Source organism: Alligator sinensis, unplaced genomic scaffold (genome assembly GCF_000455745.1).
Source record: "Alligator sinensis unplaced genomic scaffold, ASM45574v1 scaffold96_1, whole genome shotgun sequence".
NCBI lineage: Eukaryota > Metazoa > Chordata > Crocodylia > Alligatoridae > Alligator > Alligator sinensis.
The window spans coordinates 972,342-988,377 of record NW_005842402.1 but is presented as its reverse complement, the minus strand read 5'-3'; the positions used below and the strand labels follow the sequence as shown (position 1 = coordinate 988,377).

Sequence of the window (16,036 nt, the reverse complement as noted above, 5' to 3'; positions counted from 1 at the left end):
TCCTTAAAAAATTCAAATGACTATGGACATGCTTCTTAAGCAAAGTGGGTTGGATCTAGTGCCTTCTGAAATTCCTTTGTGGACTTTAAGGCAGAGGGGTCATTATGATCATCTTGCCTGACCTCCTTCAAAATACAGGTCACTGAATAGATTCAATCCAGCAGACACATTTGCTGGGAAGCAACATGAATTTCCTGATTCCATAGCACAAAATTCTCCTTCCAGTCTAGCACTGAAAATCTTCATGGTCAAGACCCAAATTTATATCCTTCTGAGGCAAGATATGGCATGGGAAACAGCCCCCTCCAAAACTATCCTTAAAAATAGCATTTTATAATTGTTTTATAATTGCACTAGGACATTCAAGGATCCATTGCACAAACTCATATCCAGGCACACTGAGAGCTTTGGACTTATGTCTAACAATATTCTTGTGAATTACCACCCAAGCTATGCTATGAACTAAGTAAGGCAGACTGTATTTATTCATGAATACACAGCTAGCTAGATATTAAATAAAGAGCAAATTCTGTGATCAAATTCAAAATGTACACATGCCCAGCTTTACTTATTATGGGCCAGATTCTGATACCATTCTGTATGCTTGAGACTACTTTAATTCCTTGAATGGCTCCATCGCTAACAATAATCAAGGACAAAAATTTAAAAATAATATTGCTAACAATGGGTTATATCTTAGATGATGTAAATCAGTAATCCATTGAGTCAGTGTATGAGTTGGCCCTGTATCTTTTGAAAAGGTCATTTTTGACAGTATATTATATTAAAGGATTAAATATATATTAAAGATTACCATTTAAAAATGTGCTAGAATAAGTAAAACATTAGTGACAAAGGTTTAATTGTAAATTTTATATTTTTCCTGAATATTTTCCAAATATTAGTTGATCATAATTACTCTTTTTCCATTTTTATTTTAAAATTTATACTTATACACAGGTTGTGCGTCTCTGCACTTCACTCCCATTAATCTGATGTTATTAATATTATCTAAATTTTCCAGGCCTGAATTTCCATTTGTCATCCTACTGGGTTTTTTTCTGTACAATAATTCTTACATCCTATGTTTCAAATTAGTAACATATCTTATATGTAAAAAACTAGGTTTGAATTGTTCAATCATTGCCAGTATAAATTAAAAGTTGTTAAAATGTTTTATATTCATGACATTTAGGGTCTGACTCTGCTTCTGTAAAAAGCATGTTATTGGCTTTAGTGTCAGCTGTCCAAAGGTGACTCAACTCAACTGCATAGCCATAAGACAAATTTGGATTCTTGAGAAGATGATATGATAACTTGCTCCCACCACTTTTCCAAAGGGAAGAATCTATTACTTGTTTCCCTGGGCATTTGGGACAACGTAAGGGAAATATTATACATGTTTAGAGCCTTTCCTCCTAAGAGACCCATTCAGCCATGTAGCCCCAGACAGTTGTTACTGGCTGACAGGTTTGAAATTAAGTTGTCTGCAAAGTAAGATCTCTTTAGAAACAATCCTGGGTCCTGGACTGGGGCTTTTTAGTGCTACTATCATTAAAATAATAAATATTTCAATACTTAGAGAAAACTTGTAGAAGCACAGAACTGTGTTTCCCTTACTACTGCAAGCTAAAGAGTTAGGATTTTGGTCATTAGTAGAGCTGGCTGAAAATTCCTTTGTGAAATATCAATTCTGAATTCTGACTTGCTCTAGTTATTAGTTATTATTCGTGTACATTATCAATTCAGAATGGCCAATAGATTAACAAATATTAATGATGATGATAATAGTCTCTGCTGGCCTAAGAATATACATATTTATCATTCCATTAAATTACTTTCTTTCTCTTCTTCTCCTTTTTTAAACAATTTAGTTTTAAAAAGATACATCATCCAGTAAAAAATAGTGAAATCAAGTTTTAGAATCAGATAAAGATGAAAGATATAATTCTATTATTATTATTTAAAATATTATTAATTTTTCCAGTGACTTCACACTCACTCAAACATACAACAGAAGAGAACTCTCGGTGTTGAATTCATTTCTGTTTACAAAGAAGAAAATTGCTTAATTGAACTAATAATAAAAAAGCTCAATTTTATCAACATGAACTATAAAAAAAGTATATTGGCAATTTTTCTCCAGGTTTGTAGGGTCCTTGACTTATCAGGGAATGTATGGAATTTTTATTCTGAAAGATGATATTCGATATTCTAGCCATTTTTTTTATGCTATTACCCTATGAATCAATGTACTGGACCAAATATCCTGGCCCACCAGCTATACTCAAAGAATTGATGAGGATTCACAAACTGGAGGCCAGAAGTAACCTGCAGATCACCTAATCTGATTTCGTGTATAACACAGACCATAAAACTTTATTCTGTAACCTCTGAGTTGAGGTCAATAATTTATGTTTGAGTAAAACATCTCTCCCAGAAAGGTATCTGGTCTTAAACTGATGATGCTAGATGTCCCATTTCCTTTGGTAGATTGTTCCAATATCTAATCACCTACCTTGTGCTTTACATTTCTAATACGAATCTGCCTGGCTTTAGTTTTTAGTCATTGTTATACCTAAGGTGGCAAAATTCTCTGACAAAGGCAGTTAAGTTACCAGAGCAGATTCGGTGTCTCTGTAAGAAAGGCACAGGAAGTGGGTCGAAGGTGTGTGCTCTAAGCTGATCTATTAAAAACAGTGTACCTGTGAATACCTTTTAAAATAAAAATCCTGTATAGTTTATTTTATTCTTTGTGACTTTCCATAACTATGAATAATTTAAGCAAAACAATACATGCTGTCAGAGCTAAAAACAAACTTAGTATGGCTTTAATGCAGAGTAATGCAAAAAATGAACTTTGAAATAAGTAGCATTGCAGTGAATTCAACTAGATGGAAAGAACTAATGGAGCTGATCTTTTCAGGGCCAGCTGCCTATTTTCTATAACGCATTGCTCAAGAAGTCAGAGATAATTGTTGAACATGGGTCTCTAGTGTTAAGTTCACTCAGGCAGGTAGGAAAAATCCATATAGACTGTTTGAGCTGGTGAGCATTTTCCAAGGAAAAATCACTTCCACACAAAGAAAAAACATCTTTAAGAGTAGACAGGGACCTATTAAGATTCCTTAATGGACTCCACAAAAATTTACTAATGAATGACAAATTAACATTAGAAAAAACCATTAGAGCAGTCAGAGTACGCAAACCATTCAAAAATCAGAAGAAAGCGCTTACAAGAAACAATCACAATGTGAGCATGATAAAGCAGACTGTTAATCAGACACATACACAAAAGAGACAACAGTGCAGAGTACTGGGCACAGACAACATTAGAAAAGAAACACAGGATGAGGAAGGCAAAGCAGGTTAGCAGTATACACTGAGTACATCATGCAAAGCAAAAAGAATGCCATGCACTTGAGAATATATTCCAAAAGTGCTACAAAGCAAACCCTTTTGCATGACAGTGCTAAACAAGGCAAAGAGAAAAGAATACAGCATACAGTACATGGATACACCCAAAGTATTAATTACAGAATACTTTCAAACAAAGCAGTGTAGCATCAGTGATATAGCTTCTTTTTTGTCAATACAGAATAAAAAACAGGACAGCAAGTTAATAGGTCCAGAAGAAATAGCTAGGGATGCTCACCCTAAACTGTGGCAAATGAAAGGGATTTTCACAGGCCACTCGCAGAGTGTGAAGCCAATTTTGCGGCCTTTTCGTGACAAGCCCACCCCTCACCACTGACTGGCCAAGGGGCCATCATGGCCATGCCTTACTGCTGAGGGCTGTCCATCACTCGGCCCCCACCCTCACCACTACTTGGATGAGGGGTGTTCATCATGCCCCGCCCCTCACCACTGATTGGCCAAGAGGTGTCAGTTGTGTGGCCTCACCCCCCAATGCTAATTGCCCAAGAAAGGCAGGGCCACACAAGGGCAGACCTCTCAGCCAATCAGGGGCAAGTGCCAGGGAGGGCTGCAACCATCTTAGCTGCTCCCCTTCACACCAGTGGTTTCTCCCCCTTGGCAGGCTGTGAGGCTGGGACACAGTCACCATGAGGACCACTGGCTCCCATTGGGGAGCCAGCATATTATTTTTAATAAGATTTTTTAAAATTTTATTTTGCAGATTTTGTGGACATTGCCCGATTTCATGGTTTCCATGGAGTAGCAAATTAAGTCCCTAGAAATAACTCATAAAATTGACCCTGGGATACAAGAAAGCTGCATACTTGAAATATAGCCTAGCCTGCACCACTACATAAATCTCACCTAGATCAGTGAAACTAGCAAGACAGAGGAGAACCAGTTTGTATCATTCACAGATATCAAATTCAATGCAACATCTAGACTATTATGTAATAAACATCAGTAGAACAGGTACTAAGAATAAAAGCATTCAATCATTAAGCTTGATAAAAAAATCCTAATGGTAATGGAATCCATTAAGGTTTACCTCATAGCAAAGCAAATTAAGAAAAGATTTCCCAATATGTTTGAAGGCACCTACTAGGACATTAAAAAATTATGTTATCTACAAATGTAGTACCATAATACATTTACCATGATGACTGTCATTAAGCAGATTCCTATAGCTGAGGAGAAATTCTAGTACATTGCGCACTTTGTCAGTGCTAGGAAATGGGTGGCCAGACTTGGGGGGCAATCAGGGCTCAAGATTACTGGACTGGGATATGAACCAGAGTCAGAGAGGGGAAGCAGAGTCCAGAGCTGAGAAAAGAACTAGAAATCATGCTAGGGAAGGGGGCCCTACCTTTGAAACTGAAATCTTTTGAACAAGGAAATCTTTTTTGAACAAAGGACAAATTGGACAAGGACAAGAGGAAAAAGTCTTAAAGGAAAAGCAAGTGCACATGATACTACAGGACTAACCATTGTCTACAAATAAACTATCAGAAATAGTAAAACACAGCAATAATGCAATTAATTTTTAAAAGAAACAGTAAGGCCAAGATGGACTGCACAAAACAACTAATTCCCTCCTGGGCGATCAAAGACTTCAGAAAACAGAGCTGTCCGTGGAGAATGGATTAGTACTGAAAGGACAGTGCTTCCAGAGAAAATGCTTCCAGAGAGCCTGAAAAAGATTCATGAAGGACATCTCAGTGTGATACTGTACAAGAGAGGAACACTTTATTGACACACACAAATGCACAAATAGAAGGAAAGGTCAGAGACCTACATTCATGCAAAGTAGCAGAGACAGAACTGCAAGGAACCTATTACAATACATGACATACCTAGCAGAGCGTTGGCAGTGGTTAGCAGCCGATTTATCTGAACACAGAGGAAACCACTACCTGCTGACTCTTGATTATCACAGTTTCTTTTGAAGTAACTCAACTAAGCAACATTAGGTAGCACTGCTGTGAATCGCACCAAGACAATAGTACTCGTGATGAGCTCACTCAGGACAATGGATGACAATACATATCCAAGGAGAATTAAAGATTTTCTAAGGATCAGCCCTCCATATTACCCAGAGTCTAACAGACAAGCTGTAATATAGGTACCAATAGTTAAGCAAATACTAGAAAAAACATTTAGAAGAGCAAATACTAGGAAAGTCATCAAGGGAATTTAATTTATTAACCTAGTGAAACACACCTATGGAATCAAGAGCTTCACTTTCCCAGATGCTAAAAAGAAGGGAATGCAAATCAATTGCCACCCCTTCTACTGCTTAGAGTTAAGATCATGTAAAAGTAAAACACAAGTAAATAGATGAAAGAATAAAAATGCCAGAATACTGATAACTTTGGTATGAAATTTCAGTACACTGATGCAAAGCTGACTCTGGCACCAGCTTAAATTCAACTCAATCCTGCACCAGGAACAGACTTGTTAAAAAAGTAAAAGGCTATGAAGCAAAAAGATGAGGAAACTTAATTACAGCCAAGACAAGCACAATTGCCAGAGAGCCATCCAGCTCTATCTAAAGCAGGGGTGTCAAACATATGACCCATGGGCCAGATACCCATTATCCAGCTCCCATTGCTGCCCCTGGGTCTGAATTGATTGGTTCCAGTGCCTGCAATGGGAGCTTTCAGGACCTCTGATCAGGCAGGCCAGCCTAAGCCAAATCAGCCACAACTGAAGTAAACCTCAGTTAATGAACTCTGTCCCACTTCAGAAATAGTGAGCATCATGACTGGCTTCTAGGAGTGCTTCCTATCCATTCTGCACCAGCCGGAGCCCTGGATTTTCAGGCTAGTCAACAGTTCTGTGGCAAGCCTCCTGGTTCTTGCACTCCAGTTCTCCTGGGTTTGGGGTTATTTCTGGACTTCAGGTTTGGATTTTTCTGAGGATCTGTTACCTGGCTCCTGACCCCAGTTTGGCTCTGTTTTCAGACTTTGCCCTGTGGATTCTCCCTTAGATTGGTAGTCAGCATCTGATACTTGAATCCTGACCCTAAACTATTGTTGTGGACTCTGCTTCTGGACTTTCCTCGGGTTTTGGTATATGGCTCCTGCCCCCTGACCCAGCCTCCGACCACTGCTTTCCCTCAGTAGTTTAACCATTAGGCAAGACAACCTATGCCCCAGTCCCTTACAGGACACATGCCACATATGATGCCTGCTTCAGCTGGTCTGGGACCAGTATGACACATGGCACCATAGATGCTGCATGCAGTGCAGGTCCCAGACCAGCTGGAGCAGGCACCATGTGAAGTGCAGTCCTGGACCACCTGTGGGGGGCACTACATGTAGTACGGACCTCAGACATGCAGCACAGTCCGTCTAGGGAGGATGCCACGTAACACAGATCCCAGAGTGTCTAAAGCAGCCATGATGTGCACTGGAACCAGGATGGGGTGGAGAGGAGTCCAGGGTCCATGGGCTAAATCCAGCCCATAGACCGTCCCCACGTGACTCATCCAGCCCGTGAGTAGAATGAGTTGGACACTCCTGATCTAGAGGCACAAGAATCAATGTTCACTCCAAGTGTGGGAAAAGATTCAACCACAGAATGGAAGGGTCACGATATGCCCCAATGCTGTTATTAAGCAAGAACATTAGAGAGGGCATCTCTAGACTTCTTTTGCTTATGTGGGGAAATGACAGTTAAGTAGCTCTTGCACTGTCCCGATAAGGGAGGCACAGGAAGTGACTTGAACATTCTGCTCCTTTCTCTATGCATCACAAAGAGACAGAAACAGAGAGGAAGAGCGAGCAACAGAATACCAAGCTGTGAGAGCAGAATGTGTTTGAAAAACCATGTTAATAAAAGCCCTGCTTGTTTACCCTATCTTGTGTGGCTGTGCGTTTCTGTAAGCAGTCTAAACCAAGACAATAGAGGCCTTAAATCACCAATGTGATGACCTGATCCTGATCCTGTCTGAATCCTGGCCAGTCTTCAGTCACAACAGGTCATCCTGCCTCTATATACAATGCCCCAGACATACTATCTTTATTCTCTTGTATGTTCCCTATTCCAGGCTGTATTGGTACAGTTCATCTTTATTATGTCAATGCAACTACTAGCATGAGCAACAGTTCTCAAAGTCAGTCTTGCAAGCTGTTCCTTCAGAAGAGCAGGGACAATCTCAGTGTGCCAATAACACCCAAAAGGTAGGTTTCATTCTTCAGAGCTGACAGCCTGGAAACTTCATCCTTCACTGCCATCAAACACATTCACTAAAGCAATACAAAGTGCCCATCACAGAGGAAATTTTCAAAGGCATAAAGAGCAGATAGGGAACAAGCTCCCATTGCTTTTAACCAGTAGCAGTTAGGTATCTGACTTATCACGCTCTTAAGTCTACTGAGCTGGTAGAGGCAGGCTGCCTTCTAAAACCAGGAGGTGGTTGGAGTGTTGCTGTAGTTATGATGATCCAGGCAATATGAGGGAGGCAACGGTTTTCTTTAATTAATATTTTTAATGGACAAACTGAGAAAAGGCACCTGCTGCCCAAAACCTTGTCTCCCATTTCTCCCATTTATTCAGTTAGTTCAATAAAAGATATTACCAAAACCACCCTTGTTCTAAAACCAGACACGTAACTCTGCAGCCATATAGTAGCGCTATTTAGGTACACTGCTTTCAGTTCAGAGGGTAGGCCTAAGGATACCATTTTGGAGCATGGTAGGTTTACTATGTAGATGGGTACCTTAAGTACCCTTTGCAAATAGCTTTTAGGGTAATAATAACCAGTAGGGTAACTAAGGGGGATAACTGGGGCAGTACTCCCTGGTGCCACCTTTGGGGAGGGGCAGCAAAAAAATAGCCTCAGATGCAGCTGGTGGCTGGCCAAGCCATCGCCACCACCAGCACAGCAGCCAAAGTTGTCCTGTGTGCAAAAGCTGCCCAGAGTGCAGAGCTGTTCTGTTATGCCTCCGATGACAAAAGCTGGATTCTCAATACCTTGCTATAATCCCTCACCATAAATGCTCATAGGACCAGAGAAAAGCAGGGTTAGAAGTGACCTCATCTACATCAACTAGTCTAGTCCCTCTCTGCTCAAGACACAATTATTCCTAACTAAGCCCTCACAGACAAGTGTCTGTCCAACCTGCTTTTGAAAATTTCCAGGGATGGATATGCTACAACTTCTCTAGATAGCCTGTTCCAATGCTTGACCACCCTCATCATCAGAAAGTTTCCCCTAATCTCTAACCTAAATTTCCTCTGCTGCAATCTGAAGCCATTGCTCCTAGCCCTATGGCCACAAAGAAAAGCCCATTTCCATCCTCTCCGTAATCATCCTTCATGTATTTGAAGACTGTGATCAAAGCCCCTCTCAGTCTTCTCTTCTCCAGACTAAATAAACCTAGTTCTTTCAACCTTTCCTCATAACCAGGGTTTAAATTACAGGGGAGCTCGGGGGAGGGTGAGTTCCCCCCCATAAGAGACAAGAGCCCCCCTTATGAGATTTGAAAATCATAACCGGGGGGGGGGGGGTGTCTCTTATTACAGCATCATGATGAGCAGTCCATTTTTTTTTGCAGACCTACCCTGCAAGAATCAAAGTGCAACACAAACCCTGCTCTGCTCATAACCCATACTTCCCAGGTCTCTAATCATGTTTGTTGCTCTCCACTGAACTCTTTCAATGTATTTGCATTCTTTTTGAAATATGGGGCCCATAACTGGACACAGTACTCCAGGTGAGGCCTGACCAGTCTGAACAAAGTAGAATAATCACTTCCCTTGATTTTCAGTGATACCCCTCGTAATACAACCCAGTATGCTTTTGGCTTTTCTTGCAAAAAGTGCACATTATTGGCTCATATTCAGTTTTTGCTCCACTGTAACCCCTAGGTATTTCCTTGCAGTACTTCAGTTTAGCCAGTTATTTCCCAGCCTATATTTGTGTTTGCAATTATTTTGTCCCAGGTGCAGCACTTTGTTCCTGTTCTTGTTGTATATGGTTGATTACAGACCATTTCTCCAGTCTATCCATGTCATTCTGAATCCTAGCCCTGACCTGCAGAAAGCCTGCGACTCCACCCAACCCAGTGTCATCCACAAATTTGCTAAGCGTGTAACTCAATCCATCATCCAAATCATTCATGATTGTATTAAACAATATTGGACCCAGCACAGATTCCTGGGGATCCCCACCTGATATCTTCTCCCAGCTAGACAGTGAGTAATTAATGACTCATTGAGCACAACGATCCAACCTTTATGCATCCATTTTTCAGTACTACCATCTAATCCATATTTCCTTAGCTTGTTAATGAGAATGTCAAGGGAGAAAGTGTCAAAAGCCTTGCTAAAGGCAAGGTATATCGCATTCACTGCTCTCCTGACATCCACAGAGCCTATCACCTTATCACAGAAGGAAATCAGACTATTCAGGTGTGACCAGCCTTTTTGAATCCATGTTGGCTGTTCCTGTTCATCCTGTCTTGCTCTAGGTTCTAGGTTCCTCCAGGCTCCATGACCTATCCAAGTACCAAGGTCATGATGACTTGTCTCTAGTTCCCCAGATCCTCTTTCTCGCCTTTCTTAAAGATAGACTCCATATTTGCTCTTTTCCAATCAGTTGAGACCTCATCCAACCTCCCCAAGTTCTTAAAAAGGATAGGTAATGGCTCTGAAATTACCTCAGCCAATTTCTTCATTACTGTATTATACATTCCATCTGGTCCTGCCTACTTGAAGCATCCAGCTTCTCTAATAATCCCAAGCCAGTTCTGTCATTACTAGGCTGTTTGACTCCTTATTTTTGTTGCCAGCTGCACTCATCATCTGGTAGCTGCCTCTATTTATAAAGACACACTTGTAGAATCCCTTTTTATTGGATGCCTTTTACATCTCTTGCCAGTTGCATCTCAAATCATTCTTTGGCCCTCCTAATTTTCTCTCTGCACACCTGAAATACTCTTATACTCTTCCAGGACCAAGTTTCCACTTTTTGTAGGATTCATTTTTGAGTTTCTACTCATTGAAGAGATCACTGTCTAACCTGGCTGGCCTTCCATTACTCTTCCTTTTCTTCTGTTGCATTGTGATAGCATGCTTTCTCCTCTGCCGTTAAAAGGGGCTCCTTAAAGTAGAGACAGCTCTTTTGGATTCTTTTTTCCTCCTAGGAGATTCTGCCTACAATTCCCCCGAGTTTGTTAAAGTCTGCCTTTCTGAAGTCCAGTGTCCTTATTCTGCTGCTCTCCTTCCTTCCTTCCCTTAAGATCTTGAATTCTTTCATTTCATGGTCACTGTCATCCGTTACCTTCCACCTTCACATTCTCAAAATATTCCTTACTGTTTGCGAGCAGCAAGTCAAGAAGAGCTTCCTCTCTAGCTGGCCTCCCTATCATCTATATAAAAAAAAATCCCCAACACAGTTTTCTGGACTGTTGTTATATTATATTTGGAAAAGTCTCAGTATGATCAGTTTTTAAAGTAATGGACTGAATTTCATTATTGGCCATTACCTATATTCAATAACAAGACAATAAAGAAAAGCTTTAAGTGACATTTTTATACTGTCACCAGAAATCAGTCAGTTGATTGCATGAAGTGTTGCACGAACACACAGTGCTGCATCTGTAAATACTGCAGTACAGAAGTCTTGTTGCTTCCAGTCAGGTATTTGTGACAGGCTATGTTCTACTATGGGTATTTTCCATGCTTCTGGGCTTTCCTGGTTGACCCCCACCCCACTTTCTGCTACATGTGTCAGAGGTGTTTTAAGCCTTCCTCAAAAGCATTGGGCATTGGCTGCAGCCAAGGCTGGGAATTTTGACTGGGTGTGCCAATGCTCCTGCTAGGACCAAAGCCAAAGGTTCCTGGCTAGAGGGTCTTACCCCTCAACTCAGGGTCAGACTGATCACTATATTTGGTGTCAGGAAGGACTTTTACCTCACGGTCAGATTGGTATAAACTATGGGGGTTTTTGCCTTCCTCTGTAGCTAGGGGGATGGCTTTTTACCTGGGATCTCTCAAGCATATATTAATAACCTTTTATAGAAGCAGGACATTGACTGCTGTGGTTCCCTGCTTTATCCGTGGCATTTTAGGATGTTATGTCTTGTGCTGTGCCAGAGTTGACAGTAGTCTTATGAAGATCTTAGATTATAGATCATATAGGATTGTTGGGATAGGGATGATCATGCCTCAGACAGGGGATAGTGCTAGATGACCTCTAAAGGTCCCTTCCAGCCCTACTTTTCTATGATTCTCTGTGACATATGTACCCATCAGATGAATCATGGACCTGATCCATTCCAATAAAACCAACAGAAGTTGCTCCATGGATTCAACTGTGTTTGGATTAGGCCATAAATCTTATTTTTTCAGCTCTCATGGGTTCTAAGAATGGAACAAACAGAATGACAGATGAAAAACTGTTTCTATACCCTTGAGGAGTGAAGTTCTCAATAATAATCTTCTGAATAAGGTAGTGGAGGCAGGAAACCTGAATTTCTTTGAGATGATGCTTGATATATTTATGGAGGAAACAATATACTATATTAAGGGTGTGCTTAGAGTACTAATGAGAGCATGAGAGATGTAGATCCTTGTGTCCGATGCCCCCATGAGGGGTCTGAAAGGTAGGTTGACCTCCAAGAAGGTTGGTTGTATGTGAGAGCTATGTGGTACCTCCATACTTTAGGATTCTGAGGGTCAATTGCTAAATCCATGAAAAATTCCTCCCCCCAACAGGAAACATCATTTAGTTTCCGGGGGGGAGGGGGGGGGGGTTCACCTTCTTATGAAGCATTGGGCATTGGCCACAGCTAGAAGCAAGATTGTTTTGGGAGCACTGGTGCTCCTAAATGGTACTGGGAAATCTCTCAGGCATCTGGCTGGTGGATTTTGCTCATACACTCAATGTCTACTAAAGGAATTTTTCCCTTGTTTAGACTGATAAGGATTGTTGTTGATTTTTCCCCTCCCGCTGTAGCACAGGGCATGGCCCCCTTCCTAGGATTGGTGGCCCCTTTTCTCCTCCTATAACAGTCTGTGGGATTTGTTTAATTGGGTGCTCTGTGGCTATGGTATGTGAAAGAGGCAAGAATGGATATTCTTAGGGACCCTTTGCAATAAATGTTTACTGCATGGTTGCCTGCAAATGAAGGGAACAGAACTAGATGGCCTGGGAGGTCCCTTCTAGTATTATGCATGCTCTTAAAGTCCACATGATTTTATCAATATTTTTTCTTAGAAACATACATTTCTGATTTGAGACAACTTAACATGTTTAATGTAAATTACTTAATCAGCTCTATTACCAGGGCTGAATCAGCAGTCTTTAAAACAGATGACTGTGGAAGAACAAACCAAAAGCAAAGTGCATCTTCCCCACACAAGTCTGTTCCTGAAAACTACTGAATATTCATGCTGCAGTGTCAAACAGAGTTTAATATCATGCGGCTGCTGAGAGTTTGTATGTATCTGCCCATGTCATTTCTAGTGGAAGAACATAAACGTTCACATTTTGTCGTCTTTGACTGATCCACAGGTTCCAACTGAAATCATGCAAAACACTTCTGTACATCAAATATTTATCAGGTCTGGGGTTAACTCTGTTATATTAATAACTCAAATTGTAAAACTCAACTGACCTTTAATCACACTAGTTTTCTCTAACGTAGCTGTCTCAGTCATGTTCTCCGCATTCTCCCGGTGCTCCAAATCATTTTGACAAGTAACTTGTAATTCTGAAACAGCAGCAGCTTGATTTGAGGACAATTTCTTGGTGTTATCTGCACAGAGATTCTGAAATAACACAGAGCAGCATGATTGATTTCAGGTGTAAATTGTTAGTCCAAACTGGATACTTTTCAGAAATGTGACAAGGAAGAGCATCAGTCATACTTTAGGTGAATTTTCTGTGAATTTGAAACACGAATCTTCTGTTTGTCAAAGTATGGTATAAATCACATTTACTACAATGCTTGCCTTTGAGGCATGTACACTATGAAGTAACATGACTAGAATGAAAAGACAGTCTAAGTTCAGAAATAACCTATTAGACATAGTGTATAGTCTCTCTCTCTCTCTCTCATACACACGCATGTATGTAAAAGAGAAATTTCTACGTCTGCTTAGGCTGAAATACATTTCTTTGTAGTCATTTGTTCTTATTTTATTGCTCATTAATTTGATGGATTTTATTATACAGTACATCATGAATATGTATAATATCTGGCATTTCAATTATGGTTATGTAGTTATCCTTTTTTAATATTGTGACCATGGATAGATGGTCATTACATGCAATTGTTGTATAAGTAATTAGAGTGTAATTATATTGCTGAAGGTAAATTATGTGGTTGTACTATTTATCCCCTTTTGTCTGGCACAGTTATTTAGTACATGTATTTTTTAGAACCCACTTTCATTAATCGTAATGCATTTATGCTGTAAATATTCTAAACCATATAATTAATATTCTACCTATATGAATTATTAGCAATCACATGTATCAAAAAAAACCTGAGTGAAATTTTACTCTAACTGCAATATAACTATAGTCCAGTTACAGTCATTATGCTATAAGTTGTATTCTTATCTGCAAAATCAATATAAGTCTTTCATTCAAAATGAAATACAAGTTTTCTTCAGCAATAATACACCATACAAACCCATCCTATTCAGTCAAAGAACTTAAAGTCAGTAAAACTGACTGGTTGTAAAGAAATAGTATTTGGTCCATTAACAATCAACCCATGCTCAGAGACAGCACAAGCAGGAGCACAATGGCCACCATTTTATACTAGTCTGTCTATTTGGAAAGAGTTATCAGCAAGAAAGCAAATGGCAAATATGAAACAGAAAGTTTGGTACAGTATATTAAGCAATAAAAACAGTGATGAAACCTTTATTGTACATGTGTAGTTCTCCTTAGAAGAGAAAAACAACATGTCATAAGTGGGAGATCTTACTTTTTCAGGTGCAAGAATATAAATTGGCATTCTTTTAAAATGGCATTCTTTTCTACATCCTTTTTAAAAAAGCAAATATTAAAACATATCTCCAGACATGCTTTGCATCACATAATTTTATATCAGATAGTTCGTTACAGGTTGAATGTCACAGTAGAGATCCTATTTGTGAAAGAATCTATGATAAAACAAAGAAAAAGCTATATGCAGTGGGTAAAATTCACAAGAACCTCAGGGATTAGAGCAAAAAAGAAACACAACTGAATATGATTTTAGGAAGAGGCCAGAAATGTCAAAAGGAATTCTTAGCAACATGGAAGAAAAAGGAAAAGTATACTGCTGTAACTGGGCCAATTCTCTGCTAGTGTATCCTAGAATAGGGCAACTCCACTGAAGTTAAAGAGGAATTGTCATTCTGCACCTACAGAGAATGGGGGCAGTCAATGCTGAAATAAGCTTTAAACCATCTTTTCTTCAGTCTTTGAGAGAGCCTTAAAAATGCTACCAAAACAGAAATAGTAAATATTTTGAATATCTTTAACACTCTTCAGTTTTGTTCTATCTGCATTTTTTTCTTTAACCCATTAATCATAATAATTACCACAAACTATGATACCCACATTATTTATTTTGTGTTATCTAAACTAAGTCTCGAGATCAAGATAAGAAATCCTCTAATGATGGAAAGTGTGACTAAAGTTTGTGATAAATTTTTCAATTTGTCAACCACGCTGCATTTTTAGAATGGATTCCAAGGAGTGGGTCTTAAAGGAACTTGGCAAATCAATTAAAATGTATTTAAATTAGAAGAGGCCATATATTTAAAAATAAACTAGGTTACACAACTGAGACTTTTGCTTCAGTTTAGATTGCAAGCTGATACCACATGAGCATTCCTATTGTTGTGCCCCAGCTCAAATCTGGGATCTTGCCCGGTATGCAAAGGCCAATAAAGATACCAGGGGTGAAAGTACAAAGAAGGTTTATTGCTAGCAATAAAAGGTGCAAGCGGAATAATTCACGTAACAAGCACACCAGATCACTATTTCTAATCATCTTTTATACAGGAGTTTTCAATGCCTTCGCAAGCATGCTTGTTTAATGATTGGTTATAAGCGAGTGACGCAAGAAGTTCTTTACTGAGCATGTCTCTATACCTGTGTTTTAGCCATGTATCTCATTTACATACATATGTGTTTCATTAGCATACTTCTTCCCCACCTAGGGGTGTGATTTTTAGTATTTTAATGAGCCCTTTAACCCAGTACTCTGTTTCTTCTTTTGTTTTCAAGCCCCCTTTATCTAGGACTGTCTCCTCCTTATCATCGCAGATGGGCATTCTTCACATAGCATTCTCTTCTGCTTCGTCTTCGAGTAGAGGTTTCTAGGTCACTCCTTACACTATGAGAAATGTATTCACTGAATTCACTTAAGTCATGGGTTTTCAACTTTTATAAATAAGTGTACCCCACCATGGCCTCCTTTTTAGTCAGTGTACCCCCGGGGGAGAGGGGGGAGTGGCTAGATGCCAAGTGGGTGGGGAGCGGGGGGAATCGGCTGGACGCTGAGCAAGGGATGGGGGTGGCGAGCTGCCAGACGTGGAGCAGCAGCATGGTGAGTGGTGGCAGCGCAGTGTCTGTGCGGCCCTGCTCCTGTGAGGCAGCGGTGCA

General features: G+C 39.9%; 1 protein-coding gene across 1 annotated transcript in view; it reads right to left on the bottom strand.

The window, feature by feature from the left end:
* Positions 1-16,036, bottom strand: part of THEMIS (thymocyte selection associated) — a 125,305-nt gene that overhangs the window by 10,787 nt on the left and 98,482 nt on the right. The window contains exon 5 of the mRNA XM_025211360.1: positions 13,044-13,197. Within this exon, the coding sequence (XP_025067145.1) occupies positions 13,044-13,197 (154 nt within the window). The remainder of the gene's footprint in view (positions 1-13,043; positions 13,198-16,036) is intronic.